The sequence below is a fragment of the Podarcis muralis genome, chromosome 11 (genome assembly GCF_964188315.1).
Source record: "Podarcis muralis chromosome 11, rPodMur119.hap1.1, whole genome shotgun sequence".
Lineage (NCBI taxonomy): Eukaryota > Metazoa > Chordata > Lepidosauria > Squamata > Lacertidae > Podarcis > Podarcis muralis.
In genome coordinates this window covers 1013796-1031262 of record NC_135665.1, presented here as the reverse complement: position 1 = coordinate 1031262, position 17467 = coordinate 1013796, and the positions used below count along the sequence as shown (strand labels likewise).

The 17467-nt window shown below is 49.6% G+C and overlaps 1 protein-coding gene across 1 annotated transcript in view; it reads right to left on the bottom strand.

Annotated features, from left to right (window-relative positions):
- The window catches only part of PGM5 (phosphoglucomutase 5), a 139709-nt gene that overhangs the window by 95797 nt on the left and 26445 nt on the right, over positions 1–17467 (bottom strand). The window contains exon 6 of the mRNA XM_028748181.2: positions 14836–14990. Within this exon, the coding sequence (XP_028604014.2) occupies positions 14836–14990 (155 nt within the window). The remainder of the gene's footprint in view (positions 1–14835; positions 14991–17467) is intronic.

Sequence of the window (17467 nt, the reverse complement as noted above, 5' to 3'; positions counted from 1 at the left end):
TCAGAAACCTCATCAGGAGGGCTTTAAACTGACTAATGTGGGGGAGGGAGACAGTGCTCCTGAAGGTAGGAGTCTATCAATTGATGAAGATGATCATCCAAATGTCATAGACCAAATGGAGCAAACAGCACACAGACCTAGTGGTGGGAGGAAAAAATCCTTAAATAAGAGACACGGGGGAATGATTAATGGACTACAATGTCTGTACACTAATGCGCAAAGCATGGGAAATAAACAAGATGAGCTTGAGCTCTTGGTACAGCAAACTAAATATGACATAATAGGCATCACTGAAACCTGGTGGGAGAAGTCCCACGATTGGAATGTAATAATGGAGGGATACAATCTATTTCAGAGAAACAGACCAGACAAGAAAGGAGGAGGAGTGGCGTTATATGTCAGGGGTGTGTATACCTGTGAAGAGATCCAAGATTTAGAACCTCAAAGCCAAAGTGAGAGCATTTGGGTCAAAATTAAGGGAGAGAAGAATAACAGAGACCTCATTGTGGGAGTTTACTATAGATCCCCAAGCCAAACGGAGGACATAGATGATGCCTTCCTGGAACAGATGGCCAAGCATGCAAAAGGAAGGGAGATAGTAGTAATGGGGGACTTCAATTACCCGGATATTTGTTGGATGTCAAACTCAGCCAAGAGCATAAGGTCAAACAGATTCCTCACTGGCCTTGCAGACAACTTCATTGTCCAGAAAGTGGGAGAAGCAACAAGAGGAACAGCCATTTTAGATCTGGTCCTAACCAATGTTGAGGACCTGGTTAGTGGGGTAGAAGTGGAAGGATCATTAGGCGCGAGTGATCATGCTCTTCTGAAGTTTACTATACAGCGGAAAGGAGCAGCCAAGCATACTAGGACTCAATTTCTTGACTTTAAGAAAGCCGACTTCATAAAACATAGGGAAGTGCTGGGTGAGATCCCATGGACAGTAATACTCAAAGGAAAGGGAGTTCATGATGGCTGGGAGTTTGTTAAGAGGGAGATAGTAAAAGCACAACTTCAGGCAATACCAATGAGACGGAAACATGGAAGGTGCCTAAAGAAGCCAGGGTGGCTATCTAAAGAACTTTTAACTGAGTTAAGATTAAAAAAGGATGTGTACAAAAAATGGAAAAGGGGGGAAACCACCAAAGAGGAATTCAAACAAATAGCCAGCACGTGTAGACACAAAGTCAGAAAAGCTAAAGCACAGAATGAACTCAGGCTTGCTAGAGAGGTTAAAAGCAACAAAAAAGGCTTTTATGGGTATGTCCGTAGCAAAAGGAAGAACAAAGAAACAGTGGGGTCACTCAGAGGAGAAGATGGTGAAATGCAAACAGGGGACACAGAAAGGGCTGAACTCCTCAATGCCTTCTTTGCCTCAGTCTTCTCCGATAAAGAAAACAATGCCCGACCTGAAGAATTTGGAGCAAATGATTCAGCAGAGGAAACACAGCCCAGAATAACTAAGGAGATAGTACAAGAATACTTGGCTAGTCTAGATGTATTCAAGTCTCCAGGGCCAGATGAACTGCATCAAAGAGTATTAAAAGAACTGGCAGATGTGATCTCAGAACCACTGGCAGTCATCTTTGAGAATTCCTGGAGAACAGGCGAAGTCCCGGCAGACTGGAGGAGGGCAAATGTTGTACCTATTTTCAAAAAGGGGGAAAGAGAGGACCCAAATAATTATCGCCCAGTCAGTCTGACATCAATACCAGGGAAGATTCTGGAGCAGATCATTAAGCAAACAGTCTGTGAGCACCTAGAAAGGAATGCTGTGATCACCAATAGCCAGCATGGATTTCTGAAAAATAAGTCATGTCAGACTAACCTGATCTCGTTTTTTGACAGAATTACAACCCTGGTAGATGAAGGGAACGCAGTGGATGTAGCCTACCTTGATTTCAGCAAGGCATTTGACAAGGTGCCCCATGATATTCTTGTAAAGAAGCTGGTAAAATGCGGTCTTGACTATGCTACCACTCAGTGGATTTGTAACTGGCTGACTGACCAAACCCAAAGGGTGCTCATCAATGGTTCCTCTTCATCCTGGAGAAGAGTTACTAGTGGGGTGCCACAGGGTTCTGTCTTGGGCCCGGTCTTATTCAACATCTTTATCAACGACTTGGATGATGGACTCAAGGGCATCCTGATCAAATTTGCAGATGACACCAAACTGGGAGGGGTGGCTAACACCCCAGAGGACAGGATCACACTTCAAAACGACCTTGACAGATTAGAGAACTGGGCCAAAACAAACAAGATGAATTTTAACAGGGAGAAATGTAAAGTATTGCACTTGGGCAAAAAAAATGAGAGGCACAAATACAAGATGGGGGACACCTGGCTTGAGAGCAGTACATGTGAAAAGGATCTAGGAGTCTTGGTTGACCACAAACTTGACATGAGCCAACAGTGTGACGCGGCAGCTAAAAAAGCCAATGCAATTCTGGGCTGCATCAATAGGAGTATAGCATCTAGATCAAGGGAAGTAATAGTGCCACTGTATTCTGCTCTGGTCAGACCTCACCTGGAGTACTGTGTCCAGTTCTGGGCACCACAGTTCAAGAAGGACACTGACAAACTGGAACGTGTCCAGAGGAGGGCAACCAAAATGGTCAAAGGCCTGGAAACGATGCCTTATGAGGAACGGCTAAGGGAGCTGGGCATGTTTAGCCTGGAGAAGAGGAGGTTAAGGGGTGATATGATAGCCATGTTCAAATATATAAAAGGATGTCACATAGAGGAGGGAGAAAGGTTGTTTTCTGCTGCTCCAGAGAAGCGGACACGGAGCAATGGATCCAAACTACAAGAAAGAAGATTCCACCTAAACATTAGGAAGAACTTCCTGACAGTAAGAGCTGTTCGACAGTGGAATTTGCTGCCAAGGAGTGTGGTGGAGTCTCCTTCTTTGGAGGTCTTTAAGCAGAGGCTTGACAACCATATGTCAGGAGTGCTCTGATGGTGTTTCCTGCTTGGCAGGGGGTTGGACTCGATGGCCCTTGTGGTCTCTTCCAACTCTATGATTCTATGATTCTATATGGAAGGGGAAGCACCTCCCAAGTTGCAAGAAATGCTGAGATCGGATCAGTGGGGGGTGTGCAGCCATAGTAGTGGACGGCAGGGAATTCCAGCAATTGACAGTAACAGATGAGTTTGCACAAAAGAAAATGGAGCAACTGAGAAAAGGTAGAGGGGAAGAGGAAGGTTTCAAGGGAAAAGGTGGGTTGTTGTACAGGAGAGGGGTGCTGTATGTACCTGAAGGTGAATTAAGAGGTAAAGTGTTGAGGCAACATCATGATAACCCGACTGCAGAAGAAGAAGAAGAAGAGGAGTTTGGATTTGATATCCCGCCTTTCACTCCCCTTCAGGAGTCTCAAAGCGGCTAACAATCTCCTTTCCCTTCCTCCCCCACAACAAACAGTCTGTGAGGTGACTGGGGCTGAGAGACTTCAGAGAAGTGTGACTGGCCCAAGGTCACCCAGCAGCTGCATGTGGAGGAGCGGAGACGCGAACCCGGTTACCCAGATTACGTGACTACCGCTCTTAACCACTACACCACACTGGCTCTCTGCAGGACACTGCAGGACATTTTGGTAGAGAAAAAACCCTGTATCAGATAACACGGCAGTTCTGGTGGCCAAAGTTGAGGGAGGAGGTAACGCAATATGTAAGAGGTTGTGAAGTATGTCAACGAGCTAAGGCACCTAGAGCAGCTCCCGCAGGGTTGTTGCAACCTATGCCCACGCCAGGAAGGCCTTGGCATGTGGTGTCTATGGATTTTATAACGGATCTACCGTCATCGCATAGGCAAACAGTGATCTTTGTGGTGGTTGACATGCTAACCAAGATGGCAAATTTCATACCATGTGCCAAAATTCCGACCGCGCAGGAAACTGCAAAGATGTTTTTAGATAATATTTTTAGGTTGCATGGTATGCCATCACAAATCATTTCAGATAGAGGGGCCCAATTTACATCACAATTTTGGAGAAGGTTAATGCAGTTACTAGATGTGGAGCTAAGCCTCACGTCAGTGAGACACCCGCAAACCAATGGGGAAGCTGAAAGAACGAATGCAACACTACAACAATATCTGATGTGTTATGCTGGTTGTCAGCAAAGCGGGTGGTTAGAGAAGTTGAGTCTAGCAGAGTTTGCATATAATAATGCAATGCATGTGTCTACGGGCAGAGCCCCATTTGTGGCAAACTATGGCTTGCACCCAAGGGCATTCCCAGGTCAAGAGGAGCAGTTAGCAGTACCAGCAGCAGAACAAATGATAGAGGAGTTGAGGTGCATTCATGAGATATTAAAAGAGGATTTGGAAGAAGCTAAAGAGGATTACAAGAGAGCTGCAGACGAGCACCGGCGAGTTGGGGAAGAAATCCAAGTAGGGAGCTGGGTATGGCTGTCTACCAAGGGACTACCAATACGAGGGAAGTGTAAAAACCTAGAACCAAGGAGATTGGGACCTTTCCAAGTAAAGGCTCAAATTAACCCAGTTGCTTTCAAGCTTCATTTACCTGAAAATATGAAAATACACCCTGTATTTCATAGATCTTTATTGTCAGTGTTTGTACCAGCGCATAAGTATCAAATTTCAAGAGAACCACCTCCTTTTCCCACCATGATGGGGGAAGAGGAGGCTGAAGTGGAAGAGATATTAGACTCGAGAATAAGTAGGAGGAAATGACAGTATTTGGTTGCATGGAAAGGGTTAGATGAGTCTGAGAACTCATGGGAACCAACAGAAAAAATTAACGTTCCGGAATTGCAGAGAGAATTTCATAGAAAATATCCCCACAAGCCAAAACCCCATAACTGGCATCTTCAAGAAATTTTTGAAGAGACAGATAGCGAGGAAGAGGAGTTCATAGGTGTCAGGGGCTCAGGAGCAGAGGCGCAGGGGAGAGAGGAAATGGAGAGTGAAGGGGAAGAATCTGAGGGCAGCGGAGGGCAGAATGACAGTGACCCGAGAGATTCCATAAGCCTCTCCAGTGAATCAGAAGATTCCCAGAAGGGGGCGCCGATGGCCAGGGCAAGGGGGGTGCCAGGGGGGACACACCAGAAGCAGGGGGCCAGCGGAGACTCCCAAAGCAGTAGCTGGAAATCAGGACCAGCTTCCCCACCAGAGTGTAGTGGGGGGGAAGAGCCCCATAGGTCAGAGTCAGCATCTCCTCCGGCAAGCAGGGAGGAGGAGTCAGACCCAGCTAGCATCCCCGGAGAGGGAAGCAGCGACAGGAGCAGTATAACGGTCAGAAGGAAGGTGGCAGGCTGGGCGCGCGCGCCAAGTTCAACTGTACAGGCGCGCGGGACAGCAGAAAACCCGGATTGGGAACCAGGTCCTAAAGCTCACCGGAGGGAGGGGGAAGACTCAGGGGACTCAGCGTCAGAAGAGACTAGGAAAGGCAGGACCTCGGCGGACAAGCAGACCCAGAGGAGGAGGGAGCAGAGGAAGAGGTGGAGCAAGGCTAGGGTCTTAAACTGGTGTCTGGGGGGAGGAGACTCAGACGGAGCTTCGGCGGTCTAGGGTTTAAGACGTAGAGCTGCGCGCCGTGGCTGTAAAAGAGAAACTGAACTTCAATAAAGACTATTTAATATAACAACGGACTGGCATTGGTCCTCTGTGAGCTGGGACCTGAGGCAGCTCTGACAGTAAGCTCCGTCTCACAAAAAAATTGAACCCTCGCAGCGCGAGTTGGCGCAGCGAGGGGCAAAACTTGGTGTTTTGCGAGCTCACGAAGAGAGGCAAAGATGACTACAGAGGAGAAGGTGAAAGAGCTGGAACAAGCAGTCACGACACTTTACGCAGAAGTGCAAGTTTCCAGAAAAAGAGAGGAAGAAGCAGTAGCGCTCTGCGAGGATCTGCGGACCAGGTGGGAAAGATTGGGCAAGGAGGGGCTGCCAGGACCCAAACCGGAGGGAGTTGGCCTCGGGAAGAGGGGGGGGGCAGCATCGTAGCCCATTTTGACGGGAACCTGCAGCAGTATCCTAACTTCAGAGCAGACATAGTTTTCGCGCTAAAATTGCTTCGGAAAGACTTTAGAGATGAGGAGGAGAAAGTAGGCTTCATAATAACTCATCTGCATGGGGAAGCTAAATCGTGGCTGCGCACTTTATGGCGCGAAAATGACCCCGCCCTCAATGATTCAGACGCATTTCTCAAAGTTATGGACGCTTGTTTTAAATCGACGGTAGATGTGGATGTAGCCAGGAGGGAAATGCATGGGCTGAAGCAGGGCAAAGGCACTGTAAGACAATATCACTCCCACTTTTTTGCGTTGGTAAATGTGCTCGGTTGGGAGAAGAACTCCGCTGCCGTAAGGGATCTGTTCTGGGAAGGACTAAATGGGTCTGTGAAAGATGAGCTGGCAAGGGGGGAGAGACCTACCAGCACCACGGAAGTCATACAGAAAGCCCTGGCGGTAGGCGTGCGTCTGGAAGAATGCCCTTGGAGCAGGAATGAGGGAAGTTTAGGGCGCACACCTGCCAGGACAACTCCTTTCCTACCCAGAGAAACGGGACGCGCGGAATCCACACCTCCATTGGGGAGGGGAGAAGAACCAATGGAGATAGGTGGTGCTAGGGCTCAGACAGCAACCAGAGCCCAAACACCAGGAGCAGTCAAGGCGAAGGCTCCTAGAGGGAACAGGAAGTGCTACATCTGCGACAGTGCACAGCACATGGCCAAAGAGTGTCCCCAGAGGATCCAGAAGCACACTGCAGCCTCAGCAACAGTAAGGGGAGCAGATCAGCAGGAGGAACAGCTACAGGGAAACGACGAAGCCTGGTTGGAGGCAGAGGCGCTGGGGCCCAGCCAGGCAAGTCAGTGAAGCAGTCCCCAGAGATTTTACAGCCCACAGATCCCCTCCCACCCAAACCAGTGGTGCAACTCACCGCATCGCTCCAACTGCCAAATGGACTCACCCTGGAAGTTCCTATTACCATTGACTCTGGCAGTAATGCAGACTTTATAGGAGTGGACTTTATCAGGCAACATCGCATAGCGCTCCTACCAGCCACGATGCCCCTAAACGTAGTCACGGTCGATGGCAGAGAGCTACTGGGAGGACAGGTGGCACAACAAACGCCCCCTATGGTGATGTAAATTGGAAATCACCGTGAAGTCATAAGCTTCAACGTCACTCACCTGTCGGACACACCCATAGTGTTGGGCATGAGTTGGCTGGATAGGCACAGCCCGGCATTGGCATGGTACCAGCGTCAATTGACCTTCTGCTCCTCCTACTGCGCGGAACACTGCATCCGGACCAGCCAGGAAGAGGAGGGGCAAGAGGATCCACCACAGTTACACCTAGGCATGGTCCAAGCAGCACCGAACAAGTACAAGGCGTTTTTGGAGGTTTTCTGCGAGAAGGAAGCGGACAAGCTGCCGCCCCACAGGCCCTTACGACTGCAAGATTGACCTCCTGCCGGGGGCGACGCTGCCTACTGGAAAACTGTATTCCATGTCTGAAGACGAACTACAAGAACTCAGGGAGTTCATAGATCACAACCTGAAGCGGGGATTCATCCAAGAATCCAAGGCAGTGGGGGGCAGTCCCGTGTTTTTCGTTAAGAAAAAGGACATGCCCCAAAAAAGGCTGATAGTTGATTACAGGATCATAAATTCCAAGACAAAGCCCACAGCTTTCCCCATGCCCAAGATCGACGACCTGCTCGCGACGGTGAGGAAGGGACGGATCTTCACCAAGTTGGATTTACGAGGAGCGTACAACCTTATACGCATGAGGGAGGGCGATGAGTGGAAGACGGCCATGTTTACACCTTTAGGCACCTATGAATATCGAGTTATGCCATTTGGTCTCCAAAACGGCTCCCACTGCTTCCAAGCTTTTATGCACCACGTGTTAGCGGCACTCCTCTACAAGAAGTGCGTCTGCTTTCTGGACGACATCCTGATCTTCTCGGAATCGCAGGAGGCTCACTAGGGAGACGTCAAGGAGGTCCTGCAGAGACTACGGGAGCACAGACTTTACGCCAAGCTGGAGAAGTGCCAGTTCGACATGACGGAGGTGGATTTCCTGGGCTACAAGCTGTCCGACAAGGGGCTCGCCATGGACAGCGCCAAGGTCCGCTCGGTGTTGGACTGGAAGAGCCCGCGCAATAGGAAGGAGGTCCAGAAGTTCGTCGGTTTCGCCAACTTCTATCGCAAGTTCATCAAAGGGTTCGCGATGGAAACAGCGGCCATCACGGACACCCTCAGCTCCAAGAAGAAGAAGTTCACCTGGACGGACCAGGCGGAGCAGTCCTTTCGGAAACTCAAGCAGCTCTTCGCGTCCGAAGAACAGCTGCTGCACGTAAACCCCAGCAAACCAATGCGGGTTGAAACGGACGCCTCGGACAGAGCGGTGGGGGCGGTCCTGTTGCAGCAAGACCCGCAAGGGGATTGGAGGCCGTGCGCATTTTACTCCAGGAAACTTAGCAAGTCGGAACAGAACTACACCATCTGGGACAGGGAGTTGCTGGCCATTCATGCAGCCTTCAAAGCGTGGCGGCACTTCCTCATTGGAGCCAGACACACAGTGCAGGTCCGCACGGACCATAAGAACCTGGAGTACTGGCGCACGGCGCGGTTCCTGAACCAGAGACACATCCACTGGGCGGAGTTCTTTGCGGATTTCGACTTCCGGATAGAATACATCCCGGGAGACAGCAACGTCATGGCGGATGCACTATCCAGGAAGCCGCAGTATCTCGAGGAAGCGGCACCGGTGGCGGCCAAGCACATTTTCGCACCGAAAGCGTGGGCATGCGCTTCAGCCACAGTGGACCTGGACGCGGTGCGTCGCGCGCTGCAGACGGACTCGTTCGCACGATCCAAGATGGAGGAGGTGCAAAGAGGCACAGCGAAGGACGGAGAGTTCCAGATACGCGACGGACTACTCCTCCGCAAAGGGGCTCTCTACGTGCCGGGGGACGACCTCCGCGCGAAAGTCCTGCAGCAGTTACACGACGCGCCCAGCGCTGGGCACTTCGGCAAGGACAAGACAGCGGAATTAGTAGCCAGAGACTTTTGGTGGCCCAAGATGAGGGTTGAAGTTGAGGATTACGTCGCTCGGTGTGACACATGCCAAAGGGCCAAACCAGTACACAGGGCGCCGGCGGGACTGCTGGAACCGCTACAGACGCCGTTTGAACCGTGGGAGAGAGTAGCCCTGGACTTTGTCACAGATCTGCCCAGCTCGAGAGGCAAAACAGCGGTACTCGTGGTCGTAGACCTGTTCACCAAGATGGCGCACTTCATTCCTTGCGGGAAGGTGGCCACGGCGGAACAAACCACCAAGCTGTTCATAGACCACATGTTCAGAGTTCACGGCTTGCCGAGGTCCATCCTATCCGATCGAGATTGCTAATTCGCCTCGAGTTTCTGGCAGAAGCTGCTGGGCATCCTGAACGTCAAGATCAACTTAGCGTCGGCACGACACCCGCAGACCAACGGACAAGCGGAGAGGGTCAACGCCATCATGCAGCAGTACCTGCGATGCTACGCGAACCAACAACCCTCGACCTGGGTGGACTACCTACCGCTGGCCGAGTTTGCCTACAACAACACGAAGCACACGTCGACAGGGGTGACGCCGTTCTTCGCCAACAATGGGCGGCATCCCAGAACCTTCCCGGGGTTAGAGACGAAGGGGGAGGGGGAGCCACAGGGGGCAGAGCACTTGGCAGCAGAGTTGCAGGAGGTCCATGAGCAACTCCGAAGGAACTTAGAACTAGCAAAACACGCCTACAAAATGCAGGCAGACAGGCACAGGAGAGTCGGGGAAGACATCCAGGTGGGGGACTGGGTATGGTTAGCAGCCCAGGCAGTGCCAGCCAGAACGTTAGCTAAGAAGCTTAGACACAAGCAGCTAGGGCCTTACCAAGTCGAGGCGCAGATCAATCCAGTGGCCTTCCGGTTGACACGCCCGGAGGGTTCCAGAATGCACCCGGTCTTTCACAGGTCGGTGCTCACACCCTACAAGGAACCCCACAGGTTTCAGACCCCAAGGGCCGCACCAGACCCACTCAGCAAATCACCAACAGGGGAGGGGTCACCGAGGGCGGCACCACTCAACGAGGTCACGGAGATTTTAGACTCGAGATGGGGGGAAGAGGGAGTTGAATATCTTCTCGCCGAGGAAGGTACCCCGGCCAGCGCCAACAGGTGGGTACCGGACTATGCCTTGGAGGAGCACTACCTCAAAGACGAGTTCCATGCACTATTCCCACACAGACCTATGCCGGCAGATTATTTCAACGACTGGCTCTTCACACCCACACTCTCAGCCAGCACGTTCCACGGGTTCTCATCAGATGAGGAGCCGGCGCCAGACACACGATCCCCGGAGGGATCACTCTCGGGGTTTGCCACAGACCGCTCTTATTGGTGGGACAATCAACCGGAGGTGGGGTGGAGCAGGGAACTGCTGAGGGGGCCCTTACACGCAGCATCGCCCGAGGCAACAGGGGGACAGACAGACATGGACGTGTTGGGGGAGGATCCTGGGTCCGAGCACAGCTGCAGAGAGATAGAAGCAGAGGAGATCGACGTCGACGAACCCATCACGGACTGGCCGGCTCCAGCTGGCGAGCTCCACACCAGGGGGGAAGAACTGTACCCCGCACTCACCCCCACAGCACTGGAGCACCCGGAACCCGCACCCGAAGAAGGGGAGGGGGAAGGGGGCTTCGAGGGGGGATGGATGTCAGGGGCTCAGGAGCAGAGGCGCAGGGGAGAGAGGAAATGGAGAGCGAAGGGGAAGAATCTGAGGGCAGCAGAGGGCAGAATGACAGTGACCCGAGAGATTCCATAAGCCTCTCCAGTGAATCAGAAGATTCCCAGAAAGGGGCGCCGATGGCCAGGGCAAGGGGGGTCCCAGGGGGGACACACCAGAAGCAGGGGGCCAGCGGAGACTCCCAAAGCAGTAGCTGGAAATCAGGACCAGCTTCCCCACCAGAGCGTAGTGGGGGGGGAAGAGCCCCATAGGTCAGTCAGCGTCTCCTCCGGCAAGCAGGGAGGAGGAGTCAGACCCAGCTAGCATCCCCGGAGAGGGAAGCAGCGACAGGAGCAGTATAACGGTCAGAAGGAAGGTGGCAGGCTGGGCGCGCGCGCCAAGTTCAAATGTACAGGCGCGCGGGACAGCAGGAAGCCCGGATTGGGAACCAGGTCCTAAAGCTCGCCGGAGGGAGGGGGAAGACTCAGGGGACTCAGCGTCAGAAGAGTCTAGGAAAGGCAGGACCTCGGCGGACAAGTGGACCCAGAGGAGGAGGGAGCAGAGGAAGAGGTGGAGCAAGGCTAGGGTCTTAAACTGGTGTCTGGGGGGAGGAGACTCAGACGGAGCTTCGGCGGTCTAGGGTTTAAGACGTAGAGCTGCGCGCCGTGGCTGTAAAAGAGAAACTGAACTTCAATAAAGACTATTTTACATAACAACGGACTGGCGTTGGTCCTCTGTGAGCTGGGACCTGAGGCAGCTCTGACAATAGGGTTTGGTTCTTCAGAAACAGAGGAGAGCGAGGAGGAGGAAGGGGGGCTTAGGGGAGGGGGTGATGTCAGGGAAGAGTTAGAGTTAGAAGATTCCAGTTTCCCAGAGGGAGAAAGCATTCCCCAAGGGGGGGAAGAGAGCAGTGAATCTAATAGAAGGGAGCAAGAGGAACAAGAGGGAGGGACCGGCTGTTCACAGGAAAGGCAAGGGTTAAGTTCTAGCTCAGATTCGGAGGAGGGGAGATCCAAGCCAGCTCTAGCCAGGAGGGTAGGAAAAAGAGCGGGAAAGCGAAGGGAAAGGCGCCTTCGTCATTTTGAGAGTGGCTGGTCATGGAGAAGCAGAGCTCAGAAGGTATCTGAAAGAAGTGACTCTGAGGAATAATAGTTAAGAACTGTTTATAAGAATGTTTTGTTAATACGCAATAAAAAGTTATAAAAGAACAAGAAGCGTTTGTGCGGTGATCTGAAGAGGACAACGACCAGTCCTGACACCGACCCCTCTCGCTCTCCAAGCTTCAGCGAAAGCCTGCATTCGCCCCATAGGACGCACACAGATTTCCCCTTCATTTTTGGAGGGGAAAAAGTGTGTCCTATAGGGCGAAAAATACGGTAGATAAGCAGGGCATGCACAGATCTCCCTTCTTTTTATAGCCTAACGAAAACTGTTGCTGTATTATCTTAATTAAAAATATAAATAAATAAATCTGTCTTAGCTACATAACATTTTCAGAAACCAACATTTACAAAATCAATGTGCAGTTTTAATTAAGACAGAATATTTATAAACAAGTTGGAAAAACATAGTTGAAAACAGCCATCACTGCTGAATTAGAATAATGGCACTTAAAATTCTTATCATTTATTTTTCTTTACAGTCCGGATTAAGAGAAACAGCCTACTGAGTCAACTAGTTATTTCATGTTCTACATCAATCTGCATTCATCCTCAGATGGTGATCTGATTTCCAAGTAACAGAAGTCACAATCCACACTGGGAAATTCCCTGTGTCAGTTTATTCTGCCAAATTAATCTGGAATTGACTTTTTTCTTTATAGACACTATTTGCAATTTACCATAAAAACCAAGTAAAGCCTAGAGTTTTGATCATAGGAGCATTTTGTTTGCCTAGGGTTGCATCCAACTGTGCCCTTCCATGAATGGAAGGAGTCTTCCTGCTCACAGGAGAGGGTTTGATCTAGCAGAGGCCTCTGCTCACAGAAAGAGGTGATTGTCACCAGTTCCCCCTGTACCACCTTTCACACTGTTCTGGAGTAGAGTTACCAGATTTTTTTACATAAAAAATGTAAAATTTACTTTTCAAATAAATAAATAAATAAATAAAATGAATTAAAAAAATTTTTTTGGGGGGGGAGAGAAAAGATATTTAAAAAAATAAGAAAAAAGGCAACACCACAGATCAAAGTTTGCTTTAAAACTGAGCTTGGTTGATTAAAAAAACAACAACCCACCATGCAATGTATTAAATCCAGTGGAAGAAACACGCAGGCGCGTTCAAAAGAACCCGAGCGCGGCCCAAAGAGGAAAGGGGCATAAAGGGGAGGGATGAGCATGAGCATCGGGGTGCCAAGCGCAGCGCGCTGCTCCTCTCTAGAAGCCCCGGTGCAAACTCACATAGCAGGATGCGTTGAAAGTGAGGTGTGGGGAATCGGCTGAAAAGCCGCCGCGGAACCATGGGCAATAAGCACGAACAGAGCTCTCCCCTTTCCTTCAGCAAAGCACAGGCACACAACATGTACCCGCAACTGAGCGCCAACAAAACAAGATGCACACCAGGCACAAGTGCTAAACACAATAGATTTTCCTGTTCTTTGTTGCATTTGTCTGCCACTAGTCCCCTTGCTCAGCGCATCTGCTTGCTGCGAGGTGACGCCGCTAGGAAGGAATTAGCAGGCAGACATGATCCTTACCCCTTCTGTTGCTCAGCGCCGGCCACGGCAGCATCACCTCGTAGTAAGCAGACGCGCTGAGCAAGGGGACTGGTGGCAGACAAATGCAACAGAGAGCAGGGAAATCCCCAGCCCTCATGGGAAGCGGAGGGGAATGGATTTTGTCCTTCCTGCTAATTCCTTCCTAGCTGCACTGCACGCAGGCTCCAGCCCACCCGCCTCAGCTTCCGGTGGCTAGGAGTGCAGCTGACAGCCGCCGCCGCCTCCTCCTCCTCTCTGCCAGGGACGCGCAGGCAGCCGGAAAACATGCAGTTGGGAGGGAGAGGGGAGCTGGATTGGGGGGGAAGAACTTTTGCCTTCCTTTCCTCCACCCCTTAAATTCCCCTCTCCTGAATCCAGTCAGCCACCTCCTTCCCCTCACGCGTGCTTCTTGTCCCTTCAGTGTTTTTCCTTTCCTCCCCACTTAAACTTCTCTCCTGCTTCCAGTTAGCCTATGGTTACCAGATTTTTTTCAATGAAGTCTGGCTCCAGGCTGCTGAGACTGTCACTGCTGCTGCCACGTTTCCTGGGGACATTTAATAAAATCCAGGGACTTTCCGGGGACGGAATTTGTCTGGGGACATATTTGCAAATCTGGGGACTGTCCCTGGGAACCGGGGACGTCTGGTAACCCTATTCTGAATGGTTCGCCGATCCTCTCAATTATATTTTAGGAGGGGCAAGAGTACCAGAGGAAATTTGCAAAAATTGCCTCCCCTCCCCTTCTGTTAATATCAAAAAACCTTCTGTGGACAGAAGGACAAGACCTAGGCTTTTGCTTTGAGTTTTCACTTTTTTAAAAAAATGAAGCCCTCTGAATACCATGGGGGAACTTGACTACTGTTCAGAAGAAGGAAATAGCTGAAATATTGCAATAGAGCTGATCTGCACATCATTCCCACTACATTGCTGAGGTTAGTGTACATGTCTATAGATTCATATGAATCAAAAACAATTTTCAGCAAATAGACTTGTTCTGGGTAAAAGGAGCTGCAAAAAGGAAGGTTGTAACGATTTTCAGATACTTAGCCCAGTTCACCTGAGAGATGCTGGCCAACTGTTTTGATCAAGATTAACTTGTCCTGCCCATAAAACTACAGGCAGAAAACAGTCACAGCAGATCACATTTTTAAATATATATATATATTCTTCCTTTTACATATATTTGCCAAATAAAATTAAAAAATCCAAATCACAATACTTCTTAAGATGAACCAACAATTTCAGGTTTTTAATAAGGGGGTACATCAATCCTTGTTTGGGATCCTATTTGAATATTTTGCTGTATATACTGAAAGCTGTATCACTAATTAGCTGCTTTTGGTGTTACTGGCATTCTGGTGAACGATGCTGAAGTCTCTGAGGAATCAGTCACACTAGTGAATCTTATTGCCTTACCTGTCGAGTGCTGTGCTAGTAGGCATACTCCTACCAAACCCATGCACGGGCATCTGGCGGAAATAGGGAATGCAGGAGAGATTGGCAGCAATGATGGCCAATGAATCTGAAGGATTCACAAAAAAACCATTTTGACCTAGGATCATATAGCGGTCCTGGAAGAGAAAGAAAGCGTATTAGGGGTAGGGCAGAAAAAATAAGTAGAGAGGTTCATCCACAACTGTAAAATTGGTCATCTTCAAGCTGGGGGTCTTTCTACATTCCCTCACACACAATCCAGCAAAAGGGTGGCTCATAACTCTTCCTTGGCTCCAGTCTCATAGCACTGAGATACATGTACGTATATGCTTCCCATTAAAAAAAAAATTTCTATTGATTAGGCTTGATTAGGCTGTATTGTGTTTTTAATATTTGGTTGGGAGCTGCCCAGAGTGGCTGGGGAAACCAAGCCAGATGGGCGGAGTACGAATAATAAGTTGTTGTTGTTGTTTCCAAAACTCAGGGGAAATTCTAACTTGTTTGAATACATTTGGGGAACATTTTAAATCAGGGGAAACATGATTTATAATAAATTTTATATTTCATAACATTATACTGTCTCTTTCTCACCCTAAAACAAATCTTTTCTGGAGGGATCATGGTCTATTTATTGGCTCACATGGAGTTTGATTAAGAGAAAAGGGCACTACCATTCTACACTAGAAAATCAGGAAAGAAATATATTTCACTAGCAACATTTTGCAGACCCAAGCACAGTGGGCCAGGAGTAACTGAGGGGAGGGGTCTGGAAGTGTAGAAGCAGAAAATGGCTGACACCAGCTTGGGATCAAAAGGCAACCACATTATTGATTACAGGTGTACGTTGGTTTTGGCATAGGCATTGGATATGTATCCTGAATCAGCCAACACAACTGCTGGCAGATAACTCCGTCAGGGTCAATCCTGGAGTTAAGCCTCCCCCCTTGACACAAATCAAATCCTGCAAGGTCACCATTTGAAATCTTCTACTGCCCACTAGCACCACCTAGGCTTTCAGACAGAACTCTACCCCTGGACTTCTTTACTGGGGTACCCTGAATTTTAATCCTGAATCTGGGGGTGGGGCACCAACCCACCTCCTAGCTTTTGAGTAAGGATCAAAACCAACACCTTTCTCCACCAATGTTGTGACAGTTGCTATGAGGAAGGGAAATCCTCCAGACAGGCCCAATTTGTCTGCAGGCAAATTCCTCCCTGGCCCCAAAGATGGCAACCGAGTAATTCTACAGCAAGGCCAGACATGTGTGCTGCCCTCTTACCTCCAGGCAGAGCCACAACATACAAAGTGGGCAGGTGGGGTGTCCATTCCAGACTGCCCTGCCTGCTTGCAATGCAGCCGGCTTTTATGCCCCAGTGGCGTAAGTGACCAAAGACTGGCTCTGCCAGGTCTGTCGTCAAAGCACTGCCCCACCCACCAGGGCCTGGATTGGTCTGAATTTTGAAGGCAATTCCATCAGCCCCTGTGGCTGGCTGAGGCCAACCGAGATGTCAACCTGCTGCACAGGCAAGTCTTTTTATCACCACCACCCTCAGCTCTCCAAGAGCTGCGCTGGGCTGCAACTACCACTGCTTGGAAACAGTAAACGGTCTTTATCTGTGAGATAGATTTTGAAATAAGACCCTTACTCAAACTTGCTACTCAAGAGTGGGGCTATCAACTGTTTCCTTTATACCTGCTTGAACCATGCAGTGAAAGGGGAGAACTCGCGGCACTTCTTGCCTATCAGATCATGCCCTGGGAATCTTCCATCCACCAAGCAGGAAGTCTTTCCAGGCAGATCAACCCAGAAGGGAAAGGATCAGAAGCTAGATGAGGAGAGTGGGAGCAATAATTGGATTGAAGAAGCCATTCCAGTTTCACTACTCTGTCCCCTGAAATGCAGATGCAACCTAGAGTGAATAGAACTGCGCCCTTCAAAGAGGAGATGAAAGTGTGCCCCCAAAGTAGCATTTCGAAATACTCTTCGCCTCCAAAGTATCTTTCTGTTTTAAAGTAATATTTGTACAAGCTTGCATTTATTTAGTTCCTCCATTAAAAAAAAGACTTTGTGGTTGCAGTACATGTTCAAAACTGTAAGCCTCACTGAATTTAACATCATAGAATCATAGAATCATAGAGTTGGAAGAGACCACAAGGGCCATCGAGTCCAACCCCCTGCCAAGCAGGAAACACCATCAGAGCACTCCTGACATATGGTTGTCAAGTCTCTGCTTAAAGACCTCCAAAGAAGGAGACTCCACCACACACCTTGGCAGCAAATTCCACTGTCGAACAGCTCTTACTGTCAGGAAGTTCTTCCTAATGTTTAGGTGGAATCTTCTTTCTTGTAGTTTGGATCCACTGCTCCGTGTCCGCTTCTCTGGAGCAGCAGAAAACAACCTTTCTCCCTCATCTATGTGACATCCTTTTATATATTTGAACAAGGCTATCATATCACCCCTTAACCTCCTCTTCTCCAGGCTAAACATGCCCAGCTCCCTTAGCCGTTCCTCATAAGGCATCGTTTCCAGGCCTTTGACCATTTTGGTTGCCCTCCTCTGGACACGTTCCAGTTTGTCAGTGTCCTTCTTGAACTGTGGTGCCCAGAACTGG